The sequence below is a fragment of the Lissotriton helveticus genome, chromosome 11 (genome assembly GCF_964261635.1).
Source record: "Lissotriton helveticus chromosome 11, aLisHel1.1, whole genome shotgun sequence".
In the NCBI taxonomy this organism is placed as follows: Eukaryota; Metazoa; Chordata; class Amphibia; order Caudata; family Salamandridae; genus Lissotriton; species Lissotriton helveticus.
Window position 1 is genome coordinate 236,100,250 of NC_136072.1, and position 21,841 is coordinate 236,122,090.

At 43.3% G+C, this 21,841-nt stretch overlaps 1 protein-coding gene across 1 annotated transcript in view; it reads right to left on the reverse strand.

Moving 5' to 3' along the window:
- Window positions 1-4,329: 4,329 nt before the first annotated feature.
- TM4SF18 (transmembrane 4 L six family member 18) overlaps window positions 4,330-21,841 on the reverse strand; it is a 180,038-nt gene continuing 162,526 nt past the window's right edge. The window contains exon 5 of the mRNA XM_078666354.1: window positions 4,330-4,492. Within this exon, the coding sequence (XP_078522480.1) occupies window positions 4,478-4,492 (15 nt within the window). The 3' untranslated portion in view covers window positions 4,330-4,477. The remainder of the gene's footprint in view (window positions 4,493-21,841) is intronic.

Consider the following 21,841-nt stretch of genomic DNA (forward strand, 5'->3'; position numbering starts at 1 on the left):
CTCTTGCATTCATTGTATTAACATACTCATACAGCAATTTAGTAAAAACATTTAGCGAAAAATCATTAGTTGATTTATCATGATGATAAACACTATCATCCTCTATCTTTTCCATATCAGTGTTTCCATTTTCTTTAGTAACTGAATCCACTTTCTCACTTTCAACATTAATAGTATTATGTTTGTGATTAGTCACCATTAAAACAGGCACAAAAACAATCAACGTTAACCACACCAATCTTAGTAATGAAACACTACATAAGCAACCATTAATACATTTATGTTTAAAACTATGATTTTGATATCCAGTCTGTTACCTTTGTGATTTAAGACACCATATACAACAAATTTAAATCTAAGAAAAAGCTAACTATTCAAAAAATGTTTTGAAAACGTATCCAAAAAACATCTAAAGCAGTGTATCCTTACACTTTAGGCCTCTCTTCTTTACTCCCTCTTTTAAAAAAAAAAAAATTCTTCAAATCTTTGGAACTTTCAAAATAATCTTCACAGAATTTGTCACACCTTATTTTTCACTGTTCTTTGAATCTTCAGGGCCTAATGGGTGAGGGGCATGAGCCACCTCGGTCTGATGCGTTTAAGGGATCCTGTGTTGGGAGTTTCACAACGTACGTCTTTTCCTAAGACGACCGTCTTAGGAAAACGGCACCGGGAAATTCAAGAGGGAGAACCATAACGAGGAGGTGTACCCGCCTAATCTCGTTCTCAACAGCGTCACCACTTTGAAGTAACCTGTTTATCCTCTCCTCCCGGCTAATATATTTTGCAGAACTATTGAGACTCATCAGGTCTCTTGGAGTTTGCTGTCACGTACGTTGGAAAACTCCCAACACAGGATCCCTTAAACGCATCAGACCGAGGTGGCTCATGCCCCTCACCCATTAGGCCCTGAAGATTCGCAGTCTGTTTCCCTGCGATGAAACACGTGTTGGCCTACATATAGGAACAATAAACAGAATTTTCCACCAATAACGGATCCCATCTACACCTCTATTTTGTCTAAGCATGGTCGCCATCTGTTTAGATATCTGAATGAATTGGATGTTGTTCTATTGTTCTTTCTACTCATTGAATTGACATTGTTGATACCAAATACACTAATATCATTATTGTATAGTGCAGGGGCATTGTGGTTTTCTCTTGTTCCGTATGGACTAATCTTGGTCCATCCTTGAGCGGTTGTGAGGATTTACCGTTCGCCCCATTGCCTATACCGACCATTTAATTTTAATTGTTTCTACCTTAACCTTGCGGGTACTCTGGCTGTGCGCCTTGAAATTCTGGAACACCTAAAAAACCTCCTAGCTGTTTTTGTACTTACAGATCAATTACTGTGTACCATTCTGCATCAGAAGGAATTTGATAGAGAATCACTGGTGGATTTGGCACTATTGGACAGTAAGGTACTACAATCTTATTAATTTCCCTCAAAACCTGCACTATTCCATATTTTCCGCTTTGGTTTCTTAATCCCTATAATAGGTGAGTTACAAGGACTACTCATTATTTGTTTTAGAATACCTTGCTCAATCATTCGATCATTTACAGGAATCACTTCTGCTGTGATCTCAGGACTCATTCTGTACTGAGGTGTGCTTGGATATGTGGCACCTGGTTTAACTATAACTTGTATATGATCCACACCCTTCATCAGAAAATCCCACACATCAGAGCTTACTGCATTTCTCGGCTCTGCAGGTAAATCTTCTTCTGTAAGTAATGAACACATGTGATTCACTTCTGTCCCTTGCTTCACTAACATCATTTTAAATGCAACATCCTCATCTGGTGTTTGAAAAGCGATACAATCTGGCATACAATAGATTGTGCGGTTCATTTTACACAACAAGTCCCGATCTAAAAGGTTCACTAGACTAGTATCACATACCACAAATCAATGCATGTCTCTGAATTTTCCAGAATGAACTTCTATTGGTCTTGTGATTGGAGCCTTAATATATGTATTTGAAACTCCCACAACTTGGATAGTTTCACCCGAGAGGGGTAGGTTTGGAATTTCTGCTGCTCTCACAGTAGAACGGACAGCACCAGTGTCAACAAGGAATGTGATATCATTACCTTCCACTTTTCCATCAACAAAAGGACCTGATTGATCTCCCAAGCACTCATCCTCCCAATGCTTTAAGAAAAATGAAATGCATTTGAGAGAGGGTCAATGGAGAGATGAGGGGCCCTTTTGCCAGGTGGTCGTGAGAGAATCTGAGAAGGAGGTCATATGGGGGGGCAAGAAAGACGGTCTCACCGGGCGCCACCAGCGCTAAAACAGGTCTTGAAAGTAGGGCTGGGAAGTTGATTGGCACTGATCTTTGCTTCGTATAGCAACATTTTGCATTGCATGAGTACCAGCACAGCCCTGTAGTTTATCCAGGCGCGGCCAGCACAGTTAAGGGCGGTGGGGTGGTGGGGTTTGGGAGGGGCGGGGCGGGGGCCATGTCGACAGATAATGGGATAGGTAAAATCAAATAAAACCGCTTATGTCGCGCTCGCTACATCGCCGACTTGACCCCGCCCCATCGCTCTTACTTGTGCCTGCCGCTCCAGCCCAGACTTGAAAGTCTCCAACATTTCTGCCCCTGTGCTTAATTTGAGCTGGTGGAGGGGCACCAGCACTTATTTTTGGCAACAAGCACTTATTTTGCCACATCAGACATTTCCTGAGGCTAACAAAGGGAAAACAAACAAAACGAAAAGACGGAGGAAAAGAAACACAGAAAATCCATCACCAAGGAAGAAAGCAGACACCTTCAAGAGTGACATAACATGGCAGGGAGTGAGTGGCAGTGAATGTAAGAGGCCTGAGGTGGATTCGGGACTGTACACCCTTGCTATTCATGCTCTGACATTTTATAGTGCCAGCTGCTAGTGTCTGAGCAGCACTTTGAGCACCGGCACCTATTATTTTACAAATAAAGCACTGCCCAGGTCATCCATTCCTTGTCGAGCAGTCTGAGGCCAGACGTCAGACAGCACATTCGGCTGACAGTAAATGAGCATGATTGATAATTGGAACACAAACCAGGTTTCCACTAGCTCTTCTATCCGTAGTGTCAAAACTAAAGTCAAGACTAAGGAGAACACTGTGCTCCCCTTAGGGTTGAAAGTACTGTTGACACCACAGTCAACACTGAGGGGAGCGCAAATTGTGGACTGCATATATAATGATGAAAGGAGGAAACTTTTCTGGGATATGATGTAGTGTCCGGCTACACCCTTTTCCCTGCCACACTGATTTTCATGACCTCCTCTACCATTTATCACACGTTCCTAATGTTCCTTTTTGTAAAACATTCCATTCCAGCATATTGATTACACTTCATACTGCCCGATCCGGAGAGTACGGCCCAGGTGAGGAGGGTATGGTCCAAGCCAGAGTCTCCGGCCCGACAGCAGATGTAAAGATACGGCTCGTAAATGACCTCTGTGAATACCAAAAGTCATCAACTTAGACTTTTGGCTCAGATTGCCTTTGTGAATTGGGCTCATACTTTTCACCTGTCACCCTCCTGATGGACAGGCTCAGCTTATTTCCTACACTTGTTCTTTGTGCTTGGATTTTTCCTTATCCCAGTGCCGTCCGTGACCTAACGTTAATGTAGTACCCCCCCTTGAAAAAATTTCCAGCACCTCTGTTAGTGCCTGAGGTGGAGGAAGTATTGCCCAGGGGATCACTTGGATATTGGGAGAATGGAGAGTTGTCCTCTGTCTAGGTTAAAAGTCAATTTCACCCACTACTATGGAAGGCAGCCCTACAATGGAAAATTCAGGAACTGGAATTTGTCTAGACTTGGCCAAACGTTTCATTATGCTGTGACGTGAAATTTTCAAAAGTACGTCAGTATACCACATGGCGTAATTACGCTGCATTCACACAAAAAATGTGTGTGTGAGCACACAACAAAATGCCGCACAACAAATATGCATAAACATTCTTGTCACACGTTAGCACTTGTAGATCTATGCTTTCATAATACTGTGCTACAAGGTGTTTCCACTAAGCACGGCATTACGTACCACCAAGGTCATAAAACAGCACCAATGAAAAATGTTTTATGATCTAGCCTGTGTGCCATTTCCGGTCCCAGTGCGAATGCCAAAACCTTTGGTATTGGAGTCACTTCGACCCTGGAGCACAAGGAAGAACGCCCACAAGCTCAAAAGAGACCAGGGTGAGGAAAGCACTACTAAAGGGGATCTTTTTAATAGTATGGACATAAGCAAAAAAATAAAATAAAAATAAAATAAAGCGTTACTAAAACAAGCACAAAGGTAGATTTGAATAAGACAAAAAGTTTATTTGATGATAACCGTACCAGGAGTGATGATTATAAAGAGGCAGGATGGTCACAATTTGTATACATGAATTTAAGCTATACATTTTTACAGTGAACTGTGAAAAACAGCAAGGTTTTTTCCTTATGACATGGTGTGTCCAGTCTCAAATGGATTCAGGCTGCAAAACAGAAATATAACTTGATTAAAAAATGAGAATTAAACAATTATTACATTGTCGCACAGGCATTATACACATATAGCTTAACAGGCACTAGGCCAATGCTATTAGAGTAGCAAATTTAGTTTAACACAGCTTCATAACGCACTCACTCAACAGATACCACTGCAGTGTGTGAATAGGTTGGCCAGACCTTCCAGACAATGGGGTGCGCATAGAGCGGTGACGTCGTAGCCAGGGTGTCATGGGACCCAATGCAAGCAAGCCAAATGGGCTCCCCAAACCCTAATTTAGATAATAAAGGACATGTGTAATTGGGGTACTGAGGAACCCTCGGACCCATGTGCCTTGGTGCCACTACACCTGGTTTACCATTGAAAGCAACATCGCTTATAGCGTCGCGTTCTTCCGTTTCAGTGTGCTGAATGACTGACCTGTATTACGCTAGGGACGTTTTAGAGGTGGTCTTAAACTAGAGCTGAGCGTTTCAGGTCAGTCCTACTCTCAGGGCAGCAGAATTTTTTGTGGTCACTGGAAAGGCTAACTTACTGTTCTAACTCCACTCCGAGAATTTTGGGCAAATTGCAAAGTACTGCAAAAAGGCAATGGTGGGGTGTTTAGTTTTTTTATTCCAGTCCTGAAATACTTCAGGTAAAGTTTAAAAAATCTTTTAAAACAAAGGGGCGGATTTACAAGGAACTGATATATCTGCATAGATGCGTCAGTTTCATTGCACCAGTGCCAAATGTCCTTGCACCACCATGGATACCTGTTTTTACAATACAGTGCTCCGTGGCGCCAGGATTAACAGATGCGTCAGAAATTCTAACGCATCTGTTGGCACAAAAGTGGAGCATTGCTGGAGTTGTTCATGAAAGGGACACAACTCCAGCAATGTGCCACAACAGATAGGTGAGTCACATACAAAAAGCCCTGCGCCATTCCTTTACGACTGGTCTGAGCAGGCGTAGGGATTTTGACACAGTGAACGTGTCGAGTGACGCCGTGAAATGTTGTAAATTTCACTGCGCCCGCTCTGCATGGCTTTTTGCGTGGGAACGCCCACCCTGCATACATTATACCTGGCGCCGGTATAATGTGACGCAGGGCTTGACAATGTGACGCAACATTGTACATTGGCCACATTGGTTGCGCCACTGTTGCGTAAAAAATAGCAGTGCAAGTAGGTGCAAGGGGCTTGTAAATCTGCTCCATAGTTTGAATGTTGTAATGTAGCAATTCTGGCTTGTGTTGCCCTGAGGATGGCGCTGAAGGTAAATGACTAGAAATCGCTAAAACGTGCAGATGAAATTGGTGGCAGCTTGATCTGGATCAGGAAGGCAACATATGGAAATTTAGACCCTCATTACGAGCTGGCGGTAATTGTTGCGATATTTATCACACCTGATAAAGACTGAATCCGGTGATTAGGAGTTTATCGACTGTGATAAATAACACCCGGTTGCGTGTTTTTCCCTGTAAATGTGGAATAACATGAGGATTTTGGTATATTTGGTACCAAAATCGGAATGTCATGGCACTTATTACGCCCACAAAAAATATGGACGTTTAAAATGCTGACATTTTTCTGGCGGGGGAGTTGCTATTTGTTTTTTTTATCAGAACACTTGTAATTCCAATATGTGTGGTAGCAGCAGTTACAGCACATATGGGAATTTAGCAACACACACCTAATGAGGGCCCATATGTTCTTTAATGTGATAGCTTTTCCTTTGTGCGATTGCTATAACGTCCGAGTGTCCAAACACAGAAGAGGTTTTACTTTACAAATAGAGTACAATCCACCTAATTTCCAGCAGAAAATAGCTCATGTCCTCCAACAAGATGGCAGCCCATCCAAAACAGCCCAGGGCCATTTGGCAGCAGCTGAAGCACACCTCTTCCCATTTCCACCTGCCCACTGGACAGCATGACGGGTGGTTCCATATTGTGTTGTGTATCGACGCATTGTGCCCTTCTACTGGTCGGATAAAACCCGTTAGTCAATATCCCCTCACCCAAAAGCACAAATAGTGTCTGTGCCAATTTTATCACCTGTCCAGTCTTTGCCTAAAGAGTTTCCCCTGCAACACATGTTGGTACATTCTATACATAGTGGTATCCATTACCTGAGCAAGGTGCGTTCAGTTTCTGCTAGTGGCACTAGCATACTGTAGAAAACTGGCTCTCTATATAGTGTATTAAAAAGAAGTACATTGTGCGGAGAGTCCAGAGAATCCCCAAATGGTACACAGTGGTAAAAGCTGATAATTCTAATGCTCTTTTTGAGGTCGTGTGGGTGAGCAGTTGTTGTAATCACTGAGGCAATAAATGAAACACACAATCAAGAGTAAATCTGAGACCAATTTGTAAAAAATAAAGTCGATTTTTATATATGTTTTAAGACCAAGAACACAGTTCTAAGGTAACTACTCTCGGAGTTACAATTTTTCAAAGTTAAAAAATTATATCACTTTTGTGCGCAATTATGTACCATAGGACTCAATGGGGAAAAAGAGGAAAAATGCATATAAAATAAGGCAATGCTTTCACAAAGTTCACCTTCTCATTGTAGGTTGATGTCTGGACCAGGTCCAAAGTTCCAACAGGCGAAGAATGGGGGTGTTCCGGATCAGTCGGGAGCAAAGTGCTTAGGGTCTTGGAAACTGGTGCACAAAGAAGAAGAGGGCCACTTGAAAATGCACTGCACAGGTGGACTTACAGGTAAGGCTGGTGGGTCTCCTTGGAGGAAGGAGGTTGCAAGGGCCTGGGGACTGCTAGAGCAGAGCTGTCTAGGGGCTGCTGGGGCTGGTAGGGTCAGGTGTAGAGTGAACAGGTCAGCCGTGCGTCGAGCGCCTTTAGGGTCCTCGAGGTCAGGAGCAGGCAACTTGGAGAGGCGATCTTGGGACAGCTGGGCCACTCAGGAAGTGGGTCTTGGGTGTCTCAAATTCCTTCAACTGTTGCTTGCTTCTGGTGCTTTGGGAGCCCGGAGTGGACTCTTCTTCTTGCTTTTTATAATGCGGTCCAGTACCCCGGGTATTGGTACACCGCGGCTCAGGAAGGTCTTGGTGCCTCCAAGCAGGAATCAATGAGGTTGAATACCTTAAACGGGCAATCCTGCTCAACCAATTTTCAATGCAGAAAAAAGCTTCAAATGGGTCAAACCTAATTTTCGCGCCTGCCAAGGCTGAGCTCTTCCTGAAAAAGCGTAAGCACCATTCCCAGTCTTCGTGAAGAAGTTAAAGTGGCTAAGTACGATTTTTCTCCAACTGCTAGGAAAGTTCCTCCCTCAATGCTCAGGGAATGCTTCTAGGTGCAATGTCTCGCTCTAGCCAGGGACACTGCAGAGTTTGGTTCTCTGTGGTTAGCTGGGCCTTCTTGATGTCTCGAGTCCTTCTGTGAATTGTGACAATAGAACAGGCAAATGGGATGTCAACCCCTTGACCCTTCAAGAGCATTTCTAGTCCCTCGGTTTCAGCAGAAGCCTTTGCGCCTTCCTCTTCCATCAGTCACTTAGCATCTCCTTGAACGAAGATGCTGTCTTCCCAGAATTTGGAATGTTCTAATGAGGTGGTCGTGATGTGCCAGTCTTATCCCATGCACTAGCCATGATTTGATACAACAGCCAATCTTGACTATATTCATGCAGTATCCCCAAATCATTTACTTCTCTCGTTTACTGCAACATTTCAAGATGCCCTAAAAAATAGCTTTAGCCATCTTCTACCTGAAGGAGGTTTGGCTCTTTCTAATATTGCCTATTCTTATGTATTAATCACCCTCCTGTGGGCTACAAGGCACACTTTAGAGATGACTTGGGTAGTATAAAGAAATACATTTTCCTACATGGCAAAGTCACTTTTCTCTGATGTGTCTCTGTGGCAGGGAGCCCAGCCAGACACAATGGAGTTCCCTGCAGACATATATTTTTGTCATACACGTGTGCGGTGTGAATCCCCATTTCAACCAATGTATAACATTCAACTTCCAAACTACTGATGCATTTCTTGTGTAATTTAGCATGTGCTTAAAGGAAAGCTAAATAAGACAATTAGGTAAATCTAATGCACCATCGATGTTTTAGGGGAATAACACTTGCACTGAGACACTACTTTACGGGGGCACAGTTCTCAGCAGCCAGTGAAATCGGATATGAAAAAGTGGGAGGACCACAACAAAAATGATGTCCTTTCTTCTATATATTAACCAAGACAAGCCTTTTACCACTCATATTCATGTCTCTATTTAAATTCTGACTTCTGAGTACATTTTAATATTTGTAATTTCCGTCCTTCTTGATTTTGTGTTGTAACAACTGACCCAATACGCTCTATTGGCATCTCCCTTGCTTCTTTCTGTAAAGAACAGGATCAAATAAAAAATGATAAATCAGCTTTCTTGGATTTTACTTGAAAAGGGATCATCTTTTAATGTTTCTGCTTATCCCCTTCACATCCATTTGACAACTTTAAGAATTAAACACTTTCTTGCTTCACTACATTCAATACATGGAGTAATTCAGTGAGCAATGCGTTAGCTGAACCTTTGACTAATTGTCTCCCAGGTCACTACATACCGTGCTCCCATAGCTACAACAGGGAAGTATTGCTTCATTGCCCACTGCGCTGCCCATTCTCCATACAATATGTTGCCTTGTTAGGAGGCAAGATGGCCGCTACAGCGCTGTAGAGTGTAGTCGCATACCACTCTCTCTCCTGCCTAGACATTGAAATGCTGGTAGACTGAAAATAGCGATGCTGATACTGGACGGGCTGATTCATACTTTCATAGGTACAGCCACCGGCGAGGGACGGATTAAACAAGTGACTCTAGCGGCTCTGCGAGGCTGGAAAAGATACTGGAGGAGCTTAATCAGAGGTCTAACCATATCCGCCAAGATGTCTCAGCGCAATAAGCAGGATAAAGAGAAGGAGAAGCCTCCGACTGCAGCCGGTATGACCAGAGGCCCGGCAGGAGCGACACCAAAGATTCCAATCGGAAGCAAAAAACAGCTACCTGCTCCCAGCCTACTCACAAAGGCGCAACAAAGAAAAGCAGAGAAAACCGAAAAGAAAGAGACAAGACTCTCCACGACCGGACTGGCTAAAACACAGAAAGAGATACGGCGATGCGAACATGAAGGAGACACATAGATCGCATCGGGCGAACCCCCCCACTCAAGGATGCAAGCGGCATGAGGCAGCCTACCTTAACGGAATCCTTCTCCAGCAAAGTACCCCCCGTTCCTTCGCTCTTAGACGAGAGCACAACCGGCAGCAGGAATTGCCCAGACGCGCTGAACACGGAAATGGAGGGAGCCATCCTCTAGGACGCAAGCGTTCCAGTTGCGGGGCAACCGGCAGAGCCACCCGAAGGTACCACGCATCTCGCGGGGAGCGCCGGCTTCAAAGAAAACGAGGAGTCTGCACCCACGGGGAGCGGGGAAGAAAAGGGGATGGCTAAGGAAACTCTGGGGGCTCTCGAGAGACTCGAAAGGTAGAACAATACACAAATGTTAAATGCCTTATTGACAGTTGAAGCTGAGCTTGCCACTGACAGTAACCAAGTCCAGAAACCAAAATGGGGGAGCTTGCTAAGCTTAGACTCGCAGCAGGAGCAGGAGCAGGAGCGGGCTGGGAGCAAAGGCACCAGAGGGGGGTCGCCAGAGTTTTTCTCCGTTAACGAAGGGACAGACTCTACCGACATAAGTGAGCATGAGGGGGAAAGCTCAACGGATGCTACCACTGGCTCAGACACAAGTAGAGGCTCCAGGGATAAAAGCACGCAAAAGAGAAAGACAGTGGGAGCAAAAAGAAACGGAAGAGGGTCCACTGGCAGTATGAACAAAAAACTATCATGGGACTATTCGGCCACCTCAGGGACATACCAAGAAAGTGGTCAAGGAGATGGGGCTAATGGGGAGCCAGCATTAAGAACTACTTCCCAGAATGTAACAATGGAGTTGATGTTTGGCACACTTAAACAGATGCAGTCTGAGGCCAGGCTGGAAAGTCGGAGAGCAAGGTGTGATACAAAAAAGATTCAGGCATCACTCAGAAAGATAAACAGAAAATATGAAGAGGTCGAGGAAAGGGTCTCACAGGTGGAAGAGAGAACGGGGAGAATGGAAGACGAGGTAACGGATTGGCAGGTCTTCAAGAACGAGCAAGGGAAGATAGTGGAAGATCTCCAATGGAAGATCGAAGACTTTGAAAACCGTCAAAGGCAAAACAATGTGAGACTCCTTGGACTAGAGGAAGGGGTGGAGGGGCAAGATCCAAGAGGATATGTTATTAAACTTTTGAAGGGGGGCCTTCCCCGAATCCCAGTGGCAGTGGGAGACGGAAGTCCAAAGAGCCTATAGATTTCCACTAGCATTGAAAAAGAATCGAGGGGGACAACAGAATACATTACCTAGGGCAATGCTTGTGTTCTTAGGAAATTTTCTTGCAAGACAGGAGATCATGGATAGAGCCAGGCCAGAGGCTAGGAAAACTTATGATGGCGTTACTTTTTTTGCCAGGCCTGACTTCTGTCACGTTACAGTCGAGAGAAGATGGAAGCTAAGGCAACTGATCTCCCCCTTTCAGAAACAAGGTGCAGAGGCATACTTATTGTATCCAGCGAGATTAAAGGTCATCAATAGGGGGCAGACCAGGATGTTCTTTTCGGAAATTAAAGCTGGGGAATTTCTAGCAGAAATTACTGAGCAGCACAGGGAGAAGAATAGCAGAGGGAGAAGCCCACCTAAAACACCATAGGATATATATAGACAGTCTACCAAATTAAAATGACTGGATAAGATAGTAGGCAAGGGTAGGAGAGAGAGGCGACACTGCAGCCTATAGAGGCCACACATAGGTCACTATTGACCTATTTGCCAGTAAAGAGGGGGGGAAATCAGAGGGAGGGGGGAAGAGGGGGGCAGGGGGGGAAGGAAGCATGTTTGGAGAATACAGCACATAAAGAGGAATTACACAGACACAAGGTTCTTGGGGAGAAAGCATTGCACACAAGGGGTGATGGGAAGACTGAGTGGAATAACAAGAAGGAAAGGCATAATAATTTGAAATGGCATTAAGGATCGCCTCTATAAATATCTGTGGATTAAACGACTGGGGGAAAAGGCAGAAAGTGTCAGCTATGTTAAGAATGTTGAAATTAGACATAGTTTGTCTCCAGGAGACGCACATAGAAGGAAATAACAAATATGTGTTAGATCAGTTGGGCTTCGAGGTACTAGCCTATACCAAGCAAGAAACTAAGACAAGGGGGGTGGCATACTAGCTAAAAAAGGGGCTTTCGAAAAAAGAGGAAAAAAGAGGATCAGTGGGGGAGATGGGTTATGATTGAGGGAAAAACAACGGCAGGATTTCGTACTATTGTTTCTGTATACGGCTCTACAGATGATGACCCAGAGGTTTTCAAATTTTTAGATCAGGAGTTATCGCTGTGGCCCGAACCGATCATTTGTTGCGGGGATTTTAACGTCAATGGCTTGATGGGACTGGGCTTGGGTATGACGGGAGGGGGGATATATGGGGGGAGGAAGAAGAAAGTCTGTAAAGCGGTATGTAATCTTGCGTATCATAATGCATTAGTTGATGTGTGGGCTCAGAAATATCCACATGGCACGGGTAGCACATATTATTCGGCACCACATAGGGTGGTGGCTAGATTAGATTATTTTTGGATCTCCAGTTCTCTGGTTGGTGACAGCTTTTAAACTAACTCAGCGTTGGAGCTGGAGCTCCGCTGCAAATTTCCTTGCTGCCTGTCGTCTGAGACCTGAGACCTCTAAACCCTGCTGTGTTGCCGCTGGCCCTGCCCTGTAGTCCCCCCGCCGCCGCAAGTCCATCCAAGCGGCCGCCGAGCGGGGGACTACCTTTCCCAGTGGGCTCAGGGGCGGACACGGCAGGCACGCGCCAGGAGACGCTTTAAATAGACGTCATCGCCCGCGTCGCGGGAGCGCGCGGGAGTGCCCGGGGCGAAGCCCGGGCAAAGGGCGGGCCCTCTGTGGCCCTCAGGGGACCAAAGGAGACGGGACGGGCCACCTCCATAACGCTGCACAAACCCCTGGATTAAGGTGACTGAGATCCTCTTTTGTTTTCCGGTTTTCTGCTTTATGAACCGTTTTAGTAGCAAATACTTTTATATACTGATTTAATTACGGATTATTCTTTCATAATGACTAAAGTAAGAAAGACTCCTGTGGCCACAAGATCATCCACCAGAAATAAGACCACACCATTCACTCCCTTGCCGACATTAACTGCTATAGACCTAATGTTACAAAAAACTATTGGAGTAGTTGCAGATGCTATCCAAAATACGGAGAGGCGTCTTTCATTAACTCCGGATTTATGCTTTCCCAACCTATCACAGCACACTACTGCAAACTCTACTGCAATCAATAACATCATGGACTCTTCATTTAATCAGGAGGAATCTCTCCTAATGCAGTCTTTTGCAGGGTTGCCAAGTGGTCAAAAAAGCAGTAAGAAAACTGTTCAAATGTCATCTCCTATAATTGTAAACAGCCTAGAACAAAGCCCCTTACTTGTTTCCAATTTTGGGGGCATTGATTGTTCTCTTCAACCCGAAATATCAATTTCAAGCTTACAAGGGGGCACTTGTGTTGAAGGCTCTCCGAATGCCAATGTAATATCTGTTGACAACACACTACCCCCAAATAAGAGAAAGCGCCAATAAAAGAAACATGCAAAAACTAAATCCATAGTAAGGAAAATTTATAGACCATTAGGTCTTCACAAGCCATCGGCTAAGGATGTCTGGTTAAATTTCAGGTTGGCCAAAGCACCGAATGCCACACAAAATCTTACTTCTATACTTGCCACTAAGAATACAAGCACATTAAACGACATACAGGTAGATCACATTAAGACCTACTCAGCGAAATCAAGCCAGACTGAAAAATATAGTGTAGTGGACAACAAAATATCAACTGACCTGGAAGAACTGTTTAAATCTTTACTACAACCTTTGTGTGATAAAATCACCTGCATAGAGCAAACCTTAGCGAAATTTGAAAAACAGCAAAGTAAGGACACCTCTAGTATTTTGAAGATCCTTTCCGTGCCTAAAATAAAGGAAAGCTCTACACTTCCTAAAAGTAATCTTAAACAAACAAAGATTCAGAGGACACAAACCAACTCTATCGCCCAAAGTAGTAGCTCTGTTCTGACACCTTTTTTACCTGTAAATACTTCAGTGCAAAACACTTTAACACCACCACAAGCCAATAATAACTTAGTTACAGCACAACCCCTGGACCCCTCACCCGAAAGCTACACTCCTGACACTGATGAGAGTGAATGGGCTGCGGAAGATATATCCTCCGAGCCTAGCGGTGGCCAATCCGAGCCACAAAGGCCAACAACCATACAAAACACTGCTTCTGATACACGTCCTATCCAAATACCCACAACAATAAAACTAAAAAAAACTACTCATATTCACCTCCCACCTGACTCTCATCGGTACACCATAATAATGATTGGGGTACCACAACTCGAGACAGGTAAAACAGAAAGCTATGGTGAACTGAAAAACAAAGTGAGCCATTGGCTAACTGCTCATAGACCAATTCCCCCATATGTCAGTGGTAAAATAACAAATGTCAGAAGAGTGGATTGGGTGGGAAATAGATTTAAATCCACCGAAGGTGACTGTGTTGTAGTTAATTTCAAGGATGGCCGTACGGCAAAGTTTATAACGGACTGGAAGGACAGCTCCATTAGCAGCCTGATCCGCACTATGGATCTGAGTTATTTTTACCCCCCGAATAACCATCCTCCAACACCGGTGCATTCTTTCTCCACCGCTGAACATGTAAGAGCCCCAGATAATTTTCACCAACATTATAGTGGGATAACACCTAGAAATCAAGGCCACTATATCGTAAAGGAGCAGCGTCAGCAAAGAAGGAATACATCTTGGGAACCCAGAGAGGTTAGATACGAAGGTACCTATCCAGAGAACTGGGAGGTTGCTCAGGGGACGTATTATCAAGAACACCCCCAACTCATAGACCCAAAAATCTATTATAATGTACCCGTCACTAACAGGTTTGATGCTTTTTATAACCAAAGTGATCTGGAGGGGGTTGACTGACTACAGGCTGGTCCATCTATATTATTGCCAGGCGAATTCGCAGAATCTGATTTCACAGAACCTAACCAAGAACAAGGAGTGGCATACAAACAAGCCATAGTAGCCCCCCCTTTGATGACAAAGCTAGGCAACTCCAGTAAGCTATTGCCAGCCATGGTCAACCCATCCAATAACAATAAATTTGCTGTCTTGCCTGAGGCTCATAACCCCCCCTTGGCCAACCTAGAACCAGACCTGACCTGTATTGTGAACGTGGGGGCGATGAACATAGATACAGCCAATCCAAAGATAACTCCAGTTAATAGAAAAACTGTGATAGAATCAGTATCCGGTGACTGTAGTTTAAGCCTACTTTCCTGGAACATAGCCGGCTTGACTGATAAATTATGTGAGCCCGCTTGGTTAATATCTAATAAAAAATACACAATTATATGCCTTCAAGAGACATGGATGGAGGATAAAAATATCCACATTGAGGGCTTCCAAAGCTTTGTTATACCAGCAGCTGCATCAATCAGGGGCAGAGCAAAGGGGGGTTTGGCCATCTTCATCAACTTAGGTCTGTGTTGCAAAATAAGTAACTGTTATAATGCCAATCGGAACATTCAGATTCTTGAACTAAAGAGCGGCAGAAGTGTTTTGACCCTGATTAATTTTTACAATGCTAATGGTAATGGTGATTGTAATATTTTGTCCTTAACAGAGATAATGAGAGAAACTGTATGTAATGTGTCACGGAAGTTGTTGATTGCAGGTGATTTCAATGTACACCCATGTGGTAATCCAGGCCTCACCCCAATGGGTTCCTTGGGATGTAACAATATAGAAGGTTTCCATTTCGCCCACACTAGGGGAGGCAAGAACTTAAATGATCTGGTGAACGAAAACAATTTAAATGTAACCATGTCTATGGTTCCTGAAACAAAGGTCTATGATGTTACAACTTTTAAAGGACATGGTCAGGGATCTTTTATAGACTATATACTGGTTTCCCCAGATCTCGCAACTTGGGTCTCGAATTTCACCATTCTTTCGAGCGCTCATAGTGATCATAATCCCCTAACTATCAAACTGGCCGGGACTTTATTCAACCAACGCATGCCCCGCAATGATCGGGGAACGATGAGCTGTACAAATGGCAGACGTCGTATAAAATGGACAATGGTAAACCAAGAAAATGTTTACTCTAAAATAAATAAAGTTTGTGAGGAGGAATTGTTAATATGTACATCCCTATACTCACCTCCTGAGAACATTTTGTCTGGGTTTGAGGCGTTAGTTTTAAAAATTGGCCCTATGCTAACAGCACCAACAAAAGGACAATGTGATAACAACTCCAAATGGTTTGACCATAACTGCTCAAAGGCAAGCAGAGATTTGAAGAATGCTCTAAAAATCAAACCCAGAGACTATGATCAAATAAGAAATCTTCGATTGATACACAAGAAGGCATTTGTCGCTAGGAAAAAAGAAATTAAGGCCAACACTATAGAGTCTCTCCTTGACCCCTCAGTGTTGGGGAACAGCAGTAAGTTCTGGCAAATTATCAACAAACCTCTGTTTGATAATCCTAATGATACAGCCCTTGGTACTAACATCTCTGAGGAGGAGTGGGTGTCCCATTTTAGCACAATTTTTAAAAGTCATGAGCAACAGGAAGAAAATGTCTTCATAACTCCATCCGATAATCCTTTAAGCTTTTCAGTTAACGAGATTGAAAGGGGTATCCAGGGACTAACTAGCAATAAGGCCCAGGGCCCGGATGGTTTACCCCCAGACCTCTTTAAGTCAAGTATTTCCTTCTGGGCTCCCGTCCTCACTGCTGTAGTAAATGCAGCAGTGATCTCGGGGTGCCCAAATGTGTGGGGGTTATCGACCATAGTCCCTGTTTTTAAAAAGGGCGATCGCAGTAGCCCACTATGTTACAGGCCGATATCCCTAATAAATTCAGTAGCCAAAGTGGTAGGAGGAATAATCCTGAATAGGTTATCTACATGGGCCAAAGAAAATAATATTTTATCATCCATACAATACGGATTCAGACCTGGCCACTCGACAATTACACAGTGTCTGAACCTGTATTTGATTTTAAGTAAGTATACCCTGGCCAAAGAAGGAACAGTCTATATGGCATTTATGGACTTATCATCCGCCTTTGACTGCGTGGACAGAGGCATACTATGGGCTACCTTGATAAAAATGGGCGTAGAGAGGAATCTTGTTAACTTTTTGGCTGATCTGCACTCGGACACAAGGGCCAATGTCCGTTACACCCAAGACCTAAAAGTAACGGGCGAATTTAGAATAAATCGGGGTGTACGACAGGGGTGCATCCTGGCTCCATTCCTCTTCAATCTGTATATCAACGAATTGGAGGAATTTCTCCTAAAAATTGAAGCTGACTACCCCTTTGTAGAGCGCAAAGGGGTTCCTGTTCTGCTTTATGCAGATGATGCTGTACTCATTTCTAGAACAGCAAATGGCCTTCAGAAACTACTAAATTCCTTCTTTAAGTTCATGGAGTCCCGTGGATTAAGTATAAATAACTCTAAGTCCTACGTTATGAAAATAGGTCAGGGTATACGGAAAACAAATTCTTTTTGTATAAATGGGGAGAAAATCCCTACCACTAACACCTTTTCATACCTTGGAGTCCTCTTAGATCATAAATTATCCTGGGGTCCCGCAGTCATCAAAAAGAAGGGTGAGGCAACACGTGTAAATGCGGCCATTCTTGGCTTTGCGAAAAAAAATCGGAAACTGTCCAACGGCCGCCCTGCTCAAATTATACCAGGCAAAAAGTGTTGCTGTCACCAGCTATGGAAGCGAGCTCTGGGGCTACTGTAAGATAAAGGACCTAGAGGTTACAGAAAATAATGTTTTGAAAAAGATACTGAGGCTACCAAGGGGCACAGGGAATTTCTCGATACATGAGGAGCTGGGTGTTCCCTATTTAAGTGACAGAATTGCATTGAACCCGGTACTGTGCTGGTTGAATTGTTGGCTTAATAAAGATATACCTCTCACCCAAGCTTTGTTAAAAGAAGCCTTAACACTTGATGGGAGGTTTCAAGGTCCGTGGTTGAAGTATATAAAGGACTGTTTGACGGCAATTGGCCGGTCTGATCTGTTTTTTGCGCCCAATTTGATTAGGAAACCTAGGGCCAGATGTAGGTAAATCTATTTTACCGACACTTAAATACCGAATTTTACCGATTCGGTATTTAAGAGTCGGTAAAATAGATGTACCGAGATGTAGGTAAATCCAGATGTGGATTTACCGATTCTTTAAAAGTCGGTATTTACCGATTCGGTAAATACCGACCTGTAATGCTCCATTCATTCCTATGGGCTTTGAAGCCCATAGGAATGAATGGGGCATTACAGGTCGGTATTTACCGATCGGTAAATACAGATTTTTGGCAAGGGTGCAGGGGGTGTCACTTTGACACCCTCTAGCACCCCCAAAAAAGGTTCGGGGGCCATATGGCAGGCATACCTGCCCTAAGGGCAGGTCTGCCTGTCATATGGCACAGGTGTGCATGCACACATTTGCATGCTCACCTGAATCGGTATTTCACCATCAAATTGAATTTGATGGTAAAATACCGATTTCTTAGGCCTTGTGGGACTCATCAGAGTCCCACCTACATATCGATTTTACAGAATCTGTAATTTTACCGTTCTGTAAATTTACCGACCGGTATATTTACAGATTCTGTAAAATTACAGATCGGTAAATTACAGAACGGTAAAATTACCGATTCTGCCCCCTACATCTCAAATTCCTTTTACCGGTCGGTAACGGCCGAATTCGGCCGTTACCGACCGGTAAAACCCTACCTACATCTGGCCCCTGATGTTATACTTGTAAAAAATGCTATGTTAATACTAAGATGTTCAGACAGGGAAGAGGTTGAGTTACAGAAGGACAGTGTCAGGAAACACTTACTACTTAAAACCTGTCCACAAATGGAACCCTACTTGTCATGGCATTTGACTGGCTATGAACGTTTTTTGTTAACAAGGTTTCGTTTCGACATATTTCATCTTCTACTGGCGGTCCCAAGCGGGGCTCATCGGGGGGAGAAGTTGCCAGCTTGCGGCTGCAACGGGAAGTCTCCGCAAGACTTGGCACACTTTTTATTTACTTGTCCTTATTACACTTTACCCCGGAAATTATATCTTAAACCATGTCTTAAAAAATTGAATTTTATTCAAGTCAAACCCGCACTTTACTATCTTCAATTGCTGAATTGTGACTGCACTTTATTTGTCTGTAACTTTTTAAAATCAGCCATTACCTTTAGGAAAAGTATGGATGGATAATTATGCTGCTAATGCTCTAGGTACTTTTAATTTTCATAATGAATTTATTTATGTTTTTAATGTATTTTTAATAATGTTAATGCTCATGTTGCCCGCTGTTATCGCTGCTATCTCTTTTTTACTTTTTACTGTGTATTGGACCTCTTGTTAAAATGAATTATCCGGACTGTTTTTAATTGTTTGTTGATGATATGTACTTTTATGATTGTCATTTTTACAATCGAATAAAGTTATTTGAATTGAATTGACAGTCAACTGGAGAAACTCCCTAGGATATTATCGGACCACAACCCGCTCATGTTAACTCTCCCACAGGTTACTGGGGAGGAAAGAAAGCTCTACAACTGGACTTTTGAGAGAGGGCTCCTAAAAGATGAAAACTATGTGAAGAGAATGAGAATTTGGATTAGTCCATTTTGGGAGTTAACAGAGGCTCGACCTCAGCTGGCATGGTTTGGGATGCTTTTAAGGCTGGCGTTAGGGGGGAAACCCTTTGTTACACACTACAAAGGACTAAGAAGGAGAAAGAGGAAATGGATAAAAAGCTAAGGGAGTTAACGGACCTGGAAGACCGCTTACTTCTGGCCATTACTAACCGGGACCCATTGGAAGATTTATTACTAAATATAGAGCTCAATAAGGCTGATATAAGCGAAAGTATAGTTAGAAGAACAGCAGCTAATTACTTAGCTAAAAGGGAGAAAAGTTATGAGTATAATGAGAGAATTGGGCATCTCCTTGCGATCCGGACTAGACAAAATTTAGCGGCAGGGGAAATAAAGGAAATAAAGAATGAGACAGGAGTTGTAGTAAATAAGGCAGCAGATATACAAGATGTTTTCAGGAAATTTTACACCGCACTTTACAAACAGAGTTTAAGCAATACAGAATTGGAGATCACGGAATATCTGAAAGATATAACACACGTAAGGTTACAAGATGAGGAAAACTAGATCTCATATTTACAGCACAAGAAGTACATGAAGCAATGAACAACCTCCCTTCCGGGAAAGCCAGAGGTCCAGACCAAATTCCAGCACAATTTTGCAAAATGTTTTGGGACATACTGGGGAAGGATATGCATGAAACCCTTAATCAGGCACAGATAGGAAAATCAATCTCACTATCTTGGGGTGGGGCGGATATCATTGTGATATTAAAGAAAAATAACCCCCCGCTAGAACCAGGATCTTACCGTCCGATAACGCTTATGAATGCGGATGCAAAAATCTACTCTAAAACACTTGCACAAAGGCTAAGTAGGATTATAGAGCACTTGGTTAGCACATCACAGCACGGGTTTATTCCAGGGAAGGGGACCACACAGCATACAAGGCAAATGATCACTATTTTAGACGCCATGGGAGTTGCAGGGGACCCTGTCGCGGCTGTATTCCTGGACGCGGAGAAGGCCTTCGACAGGGTCTCCTGGAAATACCTAGGGGAGGTAATGAAGTGGTTTGGGATTGGCAGTCGGTATATTAAGGCAATTCAGGCACTGTACTCAGAACCTACTGCTAGAATAAGAATCAATAAAGGACACACTGAGGCAGTGCAGATAAAGCGTGGGACAAGGCAGGGTTGCACTGCATCCCCGCTGCTCTTTGCCCTGTATATTGATCCTATTTTGCGCAGACTGGAAAAAAACTACATGATATCTCCAATTAAGCTACATGATATTAGTTATAAAGTGTTCGCGTATGCGGATGATGTGGCCATCATCACAAATAATCCAGATATAGCTCTCCCGGAGATAGAGAGGGAAGCATTGAGCTTTGGTGCAATCTCAGGATATCGAATCAATAGAGAGAAAACCCAAATAGTACAGAACAGATACATGATATATCAAGACAACAGAGTTGTTGAGGAAGCAACATATTTAGGAATAAAAGTCACTGCAGAGTTAGATAACCTGGTGGAGATTAATATGAGACCCCTACTACATAAAGTAAAGGAAAATACAGAAAGGATACATAAACTACACCTGACTCTGATGGGTCGCATTAATGTCATTAAAATGATCACATTCCCGAAGTTCTTGTACTTGTTTAGAGCTATCCCACTCTTTTTTGATCATCTTTGGTTCAACAAAATAGAAGCAATATTAAATAAATTTATCTGGGCACATGGTAAGACCAGGAGAGCATATCGTTACCTTACACTACCAAGGGAAAAAGGGGGATGGGGGCACCCGATTTTAGGGTTTACTATTGGGCGGTAGCTATGCAGTATTTCCAGGGATTAATTGGGAGTGGCGGCATAGTGCAGGGAGAAGCTACACAAGGATTTATTAACGTCTATATTGCACTGCTGGGTGATGGGGCTGAAAACGGTTTTCTAAACACAATTGATTTTAGCTATTTTAAACACACAAGGTTTAAAACTTTACAAGCTGCTTATAGTATCTGGAAGGTGATCACAATGAAAATAGGTCTAGGAAGACACAATAGTTATACACGCTTGTATACAAATAGATCTCTACCTGGAGACATTTTCAGGGATTCGGTAATGAGGGACTGGGACAACAAAGGGATTAAGAAGATTGGAGATCTTATGGACCAGCAGGGGAGAATCCTGCAGTTCTGTGAGACCCAAAGCAAATTTAAGGTAGCAAACAATAGTTTTTTTTAAATATCTTCAGATCAGAAGTTATCTCTCAAATAAACAGGGAGGAGCTTTGGGCTTTGGTACTTGTTGTATAATGGACTATATAGAGCGCAGTACTCATTGTACAATCCGATATTTATACGCAGAACTATGTACATACAAAAGCGACGATAGGGAGAAATATGCCAAGAAGTGGGAGGAAAAAGTGGGTTTAAACCCAGAAGGATTCCAGCTGTCCCTAGATCTGGGCCGCACAGTCTTATGCTCTGCAACCTTACA